Source organism: Cutaneotrichosporon oleaginosum (assembly GCF_008065305.1).
Source record: "Cutaneotrichosporon oleaginosum strain ATCC 20508 chromosome Unknown ATCC20508_contig05, whole genome shotgun sequence".
In the NCBI taxonomy this organism is placed as follows: Eukaryota; Fungi; Basidiomycota; class Tremellomycetes; order Trichosporonales; family Trichosporonaceae; genus Cutaneotrichosporon; species Cutaneotrichosporon oleaginosum.
Window position 1 is genome coordinate 2,163,009 of NW_027072174.1, and position 12,066 is coordinate 2,175,074.

The window sequence follows — 12,066 nt, forward strand, 5'->3', positions numbered from 1 at the left end:
GCCTCCGCTCAAGCGCGCGTCGCTGCCTGCACTATCCGGATCCCTGTTTCCGCAATATGTCAGCCACCCCTTCAAACCACTCCTGTACGACAACTCACCTCCCCCATTATCCTCGGGTGGCACCCGCTCCACGCTCCAGCCCATGCCGTAGCCCACTCCGTCCGGTCGGACCACCAGCACCGGCAGCGCGTGTTCCTTCCCGCCCGTTTGGCTGGGCCGGTGCATCGTAATCGTCGACTCCGCCCACCCATGCGTCTGCGTCACGGCTACGGCTCGTGGTGATCCGTTCAGACTCGCAGCATTGCCCACCTCGTTCAATGAGGCGAGCTGATTCAGGCTGTTGACCCCAAACTCCCCCTGCTCTGGCATGGTCATTACGACGTCGTCCGACGCCGACGCCGACGCCGACGCCGACGCCTTGTTGGCATTGTGCAGAGCTTCCTGTATCGTGAGCGTACCCTCCCCCAGCCCCAGCCACGCATCTTCCGCCTCTTCGTTCTGCAGCTCGGCCGGCTGCATCGCCCGGATCAACTCCTCCGTTGCCGGAAGTTCGACGCAGACAATGACGTGTGGCACCGAATGCGGAAAATTGCTGCGCACCACCCCCGCTGGCGTGCGCGGGGCCACTTGAGAGTATTGGCCAAACCCATCGTACGGGAGCGCGTCGAGCGGCGCCTGCGGCTCAAATGGCTTGGCTTTGGGTGCCACCGAGCGCCATGTCGTAGCGCGAAGCGGGCCCAGTGGGCCAATGTATACTTGGAAAGGCTGTGCCTCGCCCAACTCGTTGGCTACGAAAAACTCGGACAGCGTCAGCTGGAGCGTGGCTGGAGTCGTCGACGTATCGAGAGCTGGGTTGACGAGTATGCGCGGCACAGGTTCCAAACTGCTAGACGGGATTGACCCAGTCTCGCCCATGCCATTGAAGAACGTATACGAAAAACACCCTGGTGTAAGGCGAGGCTCTCAAGTATGCAACCACTTACCCACGCCCGAAAGCACCCAGCACATACTGTCCTGCACCGTCTCGACGATAGAGGTGTTGCCCTGGTCATCTACAACGTCTTCCCGGTCCGCAGCTTTGAACATGAGCCCAGAGGCGCTGCTCCCCTGCTCCTCCTCTTCAATGACGGCACGAGCCAGCGCGTGCCGCTTCGTCTTGCGCTTTTTGCGTTGCTGCTCCGATTCCGGCTCTGTATCTGTCTGCTCGGCCAACTTGCCCTTGCGCAGGCGCGAGCGCGTCGTCTTGACCTCGCCAGCACCGGCCAATGCGCCCGGACTGGACAGATACCAGCGCCGCCCGCCAGGCATGTCATCCTCGAGATTCTCCTTGACTCGCACCAGCCCCACGCGCTGCAGCTCACTGACGGGGTGGCCGACGTCGTTGCCGACGACCGCCTTGTTCCTGTCCACGCGCACGAGGCGGAGCAGATCGCTGCGCATGCCGCTTGTCACGTCGACGAGGCGCACAACCGAGCCATAGTTCACCACTTCCTCGGGGTTGAATCTACCGCGCCGCTGGTCTTCGGGCGATGCGGCGTGCTGCACCGTCTCGAACCGGAACGGGGTCCACTTGGCCGCGCGCGCCGTGAGCGTGGGCGAGTCCGAGTCGGCGCCCTCGAGATTGAGCAGTTTCGTGCGCACAGTCTGGCCGTTGACGCGGACGATAAGCGCGAAGGGATCGTGTGATGAAAGACATGACGCCATGCTGCGCGCACGAGCAGTCTTCTGTGATGGCTTGGACACGACAGAGAGTGGGTTGGAGACAAACGTCGCCCATGGCAGGGGCGGGAGGGCCTGCTGCGACTGAGCGGGCAGCTCAGCATCGGGGATCGTCACGCTGTCGAGGGTCGAGCCGCCATGGGCGAGCGACGAGTGTGTCTCGCGAAGAGACTCGTCTGGGGTGTTGAGATGCGTCTCGAGCGTCTCGGGCTGCGTCTGCGTCTGCGTCTGCGTCTGCGTCTGCGTCTGCGTCTGCGTCTCCTGCTGGTGCTCCTGGGCGGCAGCGACGGCCGCGTCGACATCGCTCTCGAGGACGGGCGGGATCACCATGTCGGGGAACACGGTGTTGCTACCAAGCACTTGGCGGAGGGCAGCCTCGTCGAGGGGCTGATCGACCCCGTCTACCATGAGACCGAGGGGATGTCCGCTTTCGTCTACTTCGACGCCTGGCGCGCCGAGACCAAGCTCGAGGCGGAACTCCTTGCTCTTTCCCGACTCTTCCCCCACCCATAGCCCGGGGAAGGTGACTCCGTCCATGACCTCGTCTCTACCGCGTATGCCCGTCCGCTTCCGCTCCCACGGCAGCGTGCTGCCCCACCCGGCCTTGCTCGCTTGCGCGCGGATCTGCCGCGCGCGTCGATCGCGCTCGACCTTCTTGCTCCCGCTGAACTGCGGCTCGGGATCGGGATCGGACAGCCCAAATCGGTGGGACTGGGACGAATAGACCGGGCGGCCCGGCTCAGCGTCTACATTCGGGTGCGCGGAGAGCGTGACGAAAGTCACGAGCGATGCGAGCGGGCCAGACACACGCAGTGTAGGTGGCGGCTGGATGATGCTGCCGTCAGCGCGGGGAGCGGGAGGAGTCGTACCGCCGCTCCTTCCCGTAACTCTTCTGTCCCGTCTTGGGATGCCACACCTCTACGGTGCTGAATGTGTCGCGGCCACCGGCGAAGTGATCGCGCAGCGTACGCTGGATGCGCGCCACACTGGACGGGGAAGGTTGTGCAGCGCCTCCATCTCCATCGCGCCGCTGGGCTTGACCTCCTCCTGCTCCTTCCCCGGTCCCCTCTGCTCCTCCCCCTTCTTCGGGCCCTGCCGGCGCGCCGAGCGCGCCCTCCTCCTCTGGTGCGCCAGGCTTGGCGAGAACGTCAGCGTTGTCCGCTACGCATTCGTCGTCAAAGTGTGATTCGAGAGCCTCGGGGAAGTGTTGGGCATCGCCCTCGGCGAACGCGTATCCGCCAGTGCCGGATATAGCATTAAGGAGGAGGTCGAGCGGGGTATTGTTGTTCTCGTCGTCGTCGGCCATAGTGGACGGCCTGGGTTGTTGTTGTGACGTGACGGTTCTCCCACGATCGCCCGCTGTGCAATGGAGGATTGATGCTCTCCCACGATGTCCAAGTGTTTGGCGCGTGTGGCGCGCGTGGTCAGGACGATCACGTGAGGTTAAATGGGAGGGCTCAGCAAGAAGACATGAGTAAGTGACGTGGGCTTTGTTATCACAAATTACCGGAGTAACAACAAAAGTTTGGTGCACATCCTTCTCTTCACTTCACTCCATCTCACTCAAGTTCTCCGACAAGCAGTATGCACGGCATCACATTCGCGGCGCGCGATACCTGACTTACATGCTATCCTCCTCCCCCACCCACCTGTGCATCGCACACTGGCCTGACAACGCCTACAGTCTCCTCCTTTTTCTCTCCTTCCTCTCCTCCCAACCTCCCACCTCCCCCCCCCCTCCCCCTCCCCCTACGCTCAACCCACCCTATGATGAGAATTGCCAACACATTAGAGTCAAGCTCGGAGACCCTAGTCGCCTTTAGGTGCTGGTTAATGCCGAGTGTCGGCCTGTTTGACAGTTTGCTGAGGGTTTCCTTGTCACCCATAGTCACATGCAACGCGTCGAGACGAGAGAGGCATGGAGGAATTGTCCGCTTCGGGTGCTGAATTCCCAAGTCCGCGGGGTGCGCCACCTCTGCTCAGACCACGCTGGCCGCTGGGGCCGTCCCGGCCTCCTGGCTCCCGAACCGTGAGGTGCTCAGACACAGTCCACCTCCTGGTTTCCAGTCGCAGACCCCCAAACTCACATATCGCGTCCATGCTCGATGCGTTAGCCTCATCCAAAGCTTCGGCGCTGGGACCACCACCCATTCCCACAGGACTGGAATGCGCTCGGACTGGCGTCATGTGGACGCTCTTGTCCGGCGTGCTTCGCGCTTCAGGCGCGAGGAACGAAGATGCATAGGACGCCCCTCATGCACCATGGTCTTACACAGCCATGGCGTTGTGTCATGTGAGTTGGTGGGACTTTTGTGTCGTCCATGTTGAGGCCCCTGTCGACCTGCAACCTGACGCACAAAGATCCAAAGTGGTTGCTCAACCTGCTCGCTTAAATCACCGTTGTGAGCTCGCTCCTGCTCGCCACTGCTGCTCCGAATCGGCCGTGTGTCATGATCATATACATCGCGAGTGAGGCGGAAACGAACTGATGCTACGTGGCAATAACATGCACCGGACCAGCCAGTGTCACATGTGAGGTGTCGAGAGCGTCGGCCCGCAGCACAGCTGCAGACGAGCTAGACAAAATCCTATCTACCACTGACCCTGCACGTACTCATAGCCAGGGTACATCGGTTGCGCGTAGTGCACGCCAGGGTACCCGCCCATGACCATGTGAGGCTGGTGGGAGTAGATCATAGGCTGAGGAGCGCAGCCGCCAGCCATGTCCATGTGTTCGGGCTGGACGGGCACAACAGCAAACGTGGGCTGTGCGGGAGTGCACGGCGTGGAGGGCGACAAGGCAGCCGTCGGGACTGATGGCATGTCAGACGACTCGGAGACAGACAAGGGCGAGAGCGAGGGCATGCTGGCGCTGGCCGAAGTGGTCGGGGTCGTTGTGCCGACCTGTTGCATGTCTACGAACCCGGTGGGCTGCGTGGGCGTGTGAATACCGTTCTGAGGCTCAGACATGGGAGTGAGGCCGAAGGCTGATGCACCAAGTCTAAGGTGGGGCGAGGGACGCCCGCCGGACGAGTTGGCGCGGTGAAGCGGTGATGGGCGTCCGATGGGTGATGAGTTTGTGGACGAGCCGTGGTATGAGCGGTTGCGGGTCAGCGGTGTGACCGGGGAGTGACGTGGTGGGCTCATACGTTGCCGAGGTGCGGGGCCAGATGATGGCGCCTGCTGAGCAGCAGCGACATAGGCATTGTACACCTGAGGCGAGGACTGCGAGCGCGCACGCATTGCGTGAGGCATACCAGGCATCATTCCACCGGGGACACCACCGGCCGCGAGGATGCCATGGTCCATGAGAGGATAACCACTGGGGCCAGCCATGGGGAAGGTCTGAGTCGGCATGTCCATTGTATAGGTGCGAACAAGACCTGGCATGGACTGGGTAGGGGCGCGAGGGGCAGTTGGTGGGCGACGGGGCATGGGCATCGCGCGACCCTCTTCAAGTCGACGGCGTTTGACACCATCCCACCACTTGGACGACGCTTGGAAGTGAGGGTGACCCAGGCGCATGCCAATCTTGAGGGCCTCCTCTCGGGCCTCCGAGTCGCGCACCTCACGACCGGCAAGAACAGCCTCGTCGAGCCAGCGGTGAATGTCCTCTTCGATGGCAGGGTAGCGACCGCCCGGGCGACGTGAGAGGCCGGCGGCGCCACCAGACTGCTCAGGGTCGAGCCAGCGGTCCTCCTGGTTGAGGATCTTTGAGATTGTACTCCGGTCAACGGAATACTCCTTGGCAATGTCCTCCTGACGAATCTTGCCCTGCGAGTTGCGGTAGATCTCGCAGATACGACGCTTGTCTTCAGGTGTGAGCTTGCGCTTGCGGCGGCCTGCCGCGGTAGTAGTAGCGCCATTAGGCGAATTGGTACCCGACGACGAGGCCGTACCGTTGACCGTAGCAACAGCGGGAGCGGAAGTTGTGGCAGCGACGCCCGAGGTGGGTGGAGTTGTCACCAAAGGCTTCGCCTCACCCTCCGTAACCGCCGAGGGCATGGCGGAGGAAGGTCCAGGGTACGATGCGTAGGCAGGCTGCGCCCCGGGCAGTGAAGCGGGCTCAACGTACTGCGCCATGGGCGTCAACTGTCCAGGCATGAAGGGAGGGCCCAGTGGTGGCTGTGGGTGGTACATCATGTGTGCTGGGTAGGCGACGCCATGGGGCATCTGAAGGGGCATCGCGTGCTGGTGGGGGTAGGCCTGGTACTGAACGTGCTGCTGGTGCTGCCAAGCAGCCGCTGCAGCGGTTGATGCGGGGGCGTCAAACACCTGAAGCGGGTCGGCGGTGGGCAGAGTAGGTGGTGCGGGGATGGCAGGCACAGCCTGCTGACCTTGAACGAGTGTCTGCTTCGAGACGCTAGACATGGCGGAGGTCGAGTCAGACTTGGTGACAACGTCGTCGTTTTGGTTGGTGAACATGGTCATAAAATCAACCTCTTCGTGGTGGTGGTGAGCGTCGGGTGTGGGTGCGTAGGTCGTCATTGTAGTTGCCATTGGGAGGGGGGGGGGGGGGGGAAGGCTGAGAATCAGAGAATGAACTGCTCGACGTGATGCAAAGTCTTGGTCGGCCAGCGACGAAAGACTTGGGGGGGGGGGGGTCGTGACTGATATGGCGTGCTACAACTGGAACAGAGTTAATAAAATTCAATTATCGCAGGCTTACGGCGTAAAGGTCGTCAGAATCGGGACGATGCTTTGGGGGTGAGGGTGGGGGAGGGAGAGTTGATGATGAGGAGATACGATGCGTTGAAAGTTGTGGCTGGCTGGTCTGTGAAGAGGGGAGTGTCAGCAAGAAATGTAAAAGATGGAAGCGTTGTGGAATGAGGGTGACTTGACAGTGTGGGCCAGAAGCAACACACAGCTCGCGCCGCGCGCGCGCGCGCCGAGCAGAGCAAAAGGGGAAAGAGGAAAGAAGGAGGGGCGGGCGCATGTGCACGCGTGCGCTTGTCCAGCGTCTACTCACCACCGTCGAGGAGCGAGAGAGCCAAATGCATCAAACTGACATGCGTGAGCACGCTGACTTGTCGCTTCCGGTAACAGGTAGATGACGGAGATGGGCAGAATTATCAAGTGGTGGTGATGAGGGCCGAGACAGGATGAAAGCGAGAGGACTGCAGCGAGGACTGCAGCAATGAAACGAAAACTCACCTGGGGATGATTGACTAGATGCAGGCAGTGTCGAACGCGATGTGGACGAGGGTGAATGGGGGGAGAGGCAAGGTGCGAGGTGGCGGTGACGGGGAGATGCAGATTGGTGAAATGGTGGGGATACTGGGTGAAGCCTAGCGTTGCTACTGTACAGATAAGCGGACGCTGCTGGCTGCTGGCTGCTGGCTGCTGGCTGGTGGGGAGTGGATAGGGCTGTCGCGACTCCAGAGTCTAAACGACTGTCGATGGTGAGTGAGATGAGCGAGGGTTGGGAGATGGTCTGCGCGTGGCGTCAAGCTGCGAGTCGAGGTGGGTGGGGGAGGGGGAGGGGAGTGCTAAATGAGATGGATGTTCTGTCTATGAACAGATGAGGAGGAGATGCGAGAAGAGATGGGATGTGGAAGGGGGGGGGAAAGAAGAGAAAGGACCTGCCGTTCTCTGTATCTAACCTCCAAGGTCTTTGAGGAGGAGGAGGAGGATGATGAGGATGATGATGATGAGGAAGAGAGAGAGGAAGAGAGAGAGAGAGTGGGATGGAGAGGAATCGAGGACGAGGACGAGGACGAAGAAGGAGGAAGGAGGAAGGAGGAACGAGAGTCAAGCCTGGCTGGAGAGGGGGCTCGAGGCCGCGACTGACCGACAGACACTGCTCTGCGCCTCCGGGCCCATTGACCCTGGGTTCCTGACAAGTGACCTTGTCCTGAATGAATCCTGAATATTTCCCCCTCCAATTCCACAACCCGCGTCTCGACCCTCCTCCGTCTCCCTCTCAAACTTTGACCGACCCTTTTGCTTATCTTTCCTGAATTCCTGACATTTCATCGGTTTGAGAATTCGAGGGGGCGGGGGGGGGGGGGGGGTTCCCACCACGTCGCAACTAATTTGCTCCCGTCCACCTCCTCCTCAGATTTTGAAAGGGCACAATCCCCACCTTGACCCTCTCGTTTGTTCCTGGTTCATAGGTAAAATCGATCACAGTTTGTATTTCAGGCGCCATCAGGCGACTGCTCTTGCCTGTGAGCTGTCCAGAAATGCATCCTCATGCATTATTATGCAATCATGCAAAATCATACAACAGTCACCTACCCCCCCGTCTACTGTAGTCTAGGTACGCAGCACCGTATTCCACGCTAGCACCACACCAAAAACCCAAAAATTACATCTCGGCGATCTGCGATCCGCGACACAAGTGGCGCTTGATTTTACTTGACCCTGCGTTTTTCCCTTAACCCACCCACTTGGTTGCTTGACGACCACTCTCTTCCGGCCTCCGGCTTCCGAGACACAACCAGTACTACTCTTGATATGAACCAACTGGGTTTTTGTGGCACCACGCCGCCATGCCCCCGCGGGCCCATCGGGGACAACGCGCCCCCCCCCACCCGAACGCTCCACAATACGTCGCTCTCAATGTCGCCGTCATCATCTCCTCCCCGTTTTTCCAACCTCCACCCCACTCCCACGCTCCCACTCAACAATCAGATCAGTCGCGTCCTCGTCGCTAAATTGATCCAAGGGCTAGCGTGTGCCTCAATACGTCAAAACTTGTTTTTTTACTCTCGCTAGTCTCATGTGTTTTCGGCCACCGGCTACCGGCTTTGCTCGCTACCTGCCGCCGTCTCTGAGGAGCACGTACTACTGTACGCGGCGATCAGCACCCAGCTCTGCTCTGCTGTACACCTCATGAATTGTTGGTGCATCACTGCTCCATCTCCATCTCCACATTCCGCGGGCCGCGGTCTTGAGCAGAACAGCGCGGAGCAATCCTCCAGGCCGTTACCCGTTTGGGCTAGCCCCACCCGTTTCGCATCTCGCTCCTCTCTTTCGCTTGCATTGCAGCGCCGACAACGCTGGCATCCACCATGCCCGCGGCCCGGAGACTCTTTCTCATCGAGACAGGCCCCGAGTGGCGCAGGGGATGGCCAACCCTCACCTCCCCGCATAAAATCAAGCCAGCATTCAGACAAATTCAGTCCTGGATCCTAGGATCCTGGGATCCAAGGGCAACTCGGTCGCCGCTGACGCCTGCCTCGCCGCCCACGCCGACATGACGGCACCCTCCGCCCCCATCCATATATACAGCACAGCCAGCTTGAGTGGCCAGGGCCGGGCGTTACAAGTCTGCAAACGCGGACATACGTGCGTGCACCCCTGGCAGAAATCTGGCGTAGAATGGTGACAACCTTGGCTTGCTGCCCTCTGCCTCTGCCCTCTAATTAACCTCTGGTCTCTCGTCCCGCCAGGCCCCCGCAACCGCCACGCGGAACTCGTTGCATGCATTCATTCGCCGCAGATCCTTTCTGCGCAAGACTACCGTAATACCCAGCGAGCGTGCATCCTGCGACCCTTGCGAGCGAGCGTGCCTCGAGCCCGATTTCTTGGCTCGTCGTCATCCACCGTCCTTCTACCGAGCCCAAATCTACTCGTCCGTGTCGGTCAGCCCGTCGACTGTCTGGTGGGCGGGGGCTGCGCGAGCTGTGGCGCACGGTATGCCGCCACCCCCGCCGGATCGATGCCGTCCCGTTATATTAGATATGCATGGCGGGAGCGCCGTACATTTAGCTTGGAGCGTAAGAAAGGGCCTGCTAGCTTGCGGTGTTGCTCGCGAGCTGGTGTGGCCAGCTGGCGAGCTGGAGGGTCAGTGGCAAGCGGTCAAAGGACCAAGGATGAAAGACGACGGACGGAGGCGACAAAACGCACGACGCACGACGCACGACGCACGACGCAGGCGGCGACACCCCGCATCTCCTTGGTGACCGGAGGTCACAAACCCAAGCGGCGCCGGATCTGTGAGGTGTCTTTGCCATTGGCTCGACATGTCCTCTTCACCTCCCCCTCTGTCCTCCCTCCTCGTCTCTTCGAAGCCATCGCTGCGTAATATATACACGGCATGTACGCAACGCACGGCTCGCTTGGACGACCGGATGGTCGCATGATAACGTGGTTTCTGAAAGTTCGGTAGAAATAGAGAAAAGTCAGGCGCCGTCGTGCAGGCCCAAACAGGCAGGTAGCACAAGTGGCAAATCGCCATCGAAAAGAGCAGTTGGAGCGCGGTGGCACTCCCATCCTTGATCTCCAAGCGGATGCCATCAACCGCAGGTTGCCAAGCTACAGCTATTCGGTGTCCCGAGATGGAGCGCTCGACGAGCTCGTTGCAGTGGGCAGCTGCCAAGGTGGGGCAAGGTGGGGGATCATCGGCGCCTCGATCGTGGTGCGCTCTCGCGGAGATTTCTGCTGAACTCATGGCGAGGCCAACGGGGCATAGGGGAATTTTTTGCCACATGCCAGGTCCGTTCCGCATGCAGGCCATGGCCGCGCCACGTAGATGGATTCCGCCATGCACAGCAGTCGTGACGGCGTGACGTTCCCACCGATCCAGCATTCGATCAGACAAGCAGCATGCATGGCCATGGCGGGACTCCCGGCGCCCAGCTTGCCCGGGCCCCATCGTGGGAAGCTCGGATCCTTTTCCCTGGTCCCAGATGAAACGGTGGCTATTGCCCTGTGGCGCTGTTTCGGGCTCACAAAGGCCGTGCACCCGCCCTCGATTCGACTGATCAAACTGCGACCAACCTCCAAGTCCGGGTTCATGGAAGCCGTCAGCGAGCATGGTGACTGTAACGGCGCGGGGTGACGGGGCCGCGGATGGACGCAGATGTGGCAACCTGAACAGCCCAACATCCGAGAATGGGCAGGCGGAATAATCGAGCAGTGACCATGCCAACGATACTCGCAAATCATGTGAGCACTCCACCGAGTGGTCCGTTCGCATGGTTGAATGCGCATCCCACCGGTTCATCGTGTTCCTCATTGTACGCGTCGAGCTCATCAGCCGACAATTAGCTATCGTGCCCCCGACGCGCCCGACGGCTTTCGGCCAGCCGATCCACAACCGGCCGGCCACGGCTCAATCCTCCGACTCGCATTGCCGGTTCCCATTCCCACTCCAAGTACTCCATGTACGCGCTCAGAGTCATTTGATCACTCTAGACTCGGCGAGGAATGCACTTGCGGATTTGGGCAGGCAGAACAGAAATTTCATTCCAAGGTACCAAGCGTGACCAAATGCTGAGCCGAGCCACGGACACCGACCCTAGTCTTACGAATGGTTTACGGCAGCAGAGGTTATTCGTTCGGCCGGCCCATGGGGCGGGCGTCGGTTGGGCCATTGCGATGCGACAGCGAGCCGGCTTGCAACATCGCCGAGTGGAAGGGCCAGGTGGGGCAGGGTGAAGGAGGTGCAGCCGGCTCAGCACCAACAGGGAGCCTAGGAGACCGGCCTTGGCTCGACGAAAACGGCATGGTAGTGGCTGGCCAGCCGATGAGGGGAGGCGAGGGTTTGGGTGTCCTCGTCCGCCCTTCATTTGACCAAGTAACCAACACACATCCCGGAACCCCGCACCGCTCAGAAGATGTTAGCACATCGACTGGAATTTGGGGCCCAACTCTAAATGCCTGTTCTAGCTGGTCCAGACGTTCTGGCCCGCCCCACATGGCCAAATGATCAGCCTGACCTGCTCTGCACGCACTGTTCCCAACTTCCAGTCTGGGATGTTGAAGAGCGAAACTTGCCGCTTAAACTGCACGCCCCTTGCGGTCCGTGCAGATCGCTCTCCCGCACATCAAGTCGAGCCGCGGCTCTGCGCCACTGCCAATTCCCATCCCACATCCGCGACACCGTTCCGCTTTCGGCGAGGAGCTGGGCTTCTCGACAAAACTGCTCAACGCCGCTCCGATGCGAGCATTTGCTGCCACCCTCGTTTTCGTTCCGAGAAGACATGTGCCCCAGTTCGCCCCAGGTTTGTCGTCGGTCGGCAGGACGGTGCGGCGCTGTTTGTCTCCGAGAAGGGACGGGCCGACGCCTTCTGTCGGCGGGGCAGGCTTTAGAGCGGCTTCCGTTGTCTCGGAACAGCCTCCAATCGACCACCGGACATATCATGTCCAGCCCCATGCCAGTCCGACGCGGCGGTGGCGGGCCGCCGAGTGTACCTGGCTGAAAATCAGCCGGACCCGCGATTCCCATTTGCACTGGCGGCATCACTCTGCTCCGCAACTGTGCTGTGGTTGGAGGGGTAAGCAAAGATAATGATCCGTGATCAGAGTGCGTCTGAACACCTGCCCCTACTGATTTCTCGCACGCTCCAGCGCAACTGATGAGCTGTGTGTTGCATGTGTGATGCGCAATCTCAGCGC

At 60.5% G+C, this 12,066-nt stretch overlaps 2 protein-coding genes across 2 annotated transcripts; both read right to left on the reverse strand.

Moving 5' to 3' along the window:
• Positions 1 to 8: 8 nt before the first annotated feature.
• COLE_06386 (uncharacterized protein) lies at positions 9 to 3,025 on the reverse strand (the record flags this gene model as incomplete). Its single annotated transcript, XM_018425666.1, has 4 exons — positions 9 to 43; positions 99 to 944; positions 984 to 2,554; positions 2,589 to 3,025. The coding sequence occupies 4 exons, from the start codon at positions 3,023 to 3,025 to the stop codon at positions 9 to 11; spliced, it is 2,889 nt and encodes a 962-aa protein (XP_018274869.1).
• A 1,286-nt stretch (positions 3,026 to 4,311) lies between these two features.
• Positions 4,312 to 6,207, reverse strand: COLE_06387 (uncharacterized protein; the record flags this gene model as incomplete). Its single annotated transcript, XM_018424689.2, has 1 exon — positions 4,312 to 6,207. The coding sequence occupies one exon, from the start codon at positions 6,205 to 6,207 to the stop codon at positions 4,312 to 4,314; it is 1,896 nt and encodes a 631-aa protein (XP_018274870.1).
• Between the last annotated feature and the right edge of the window lie 5,859 nt (positions 6,208 to 12,066).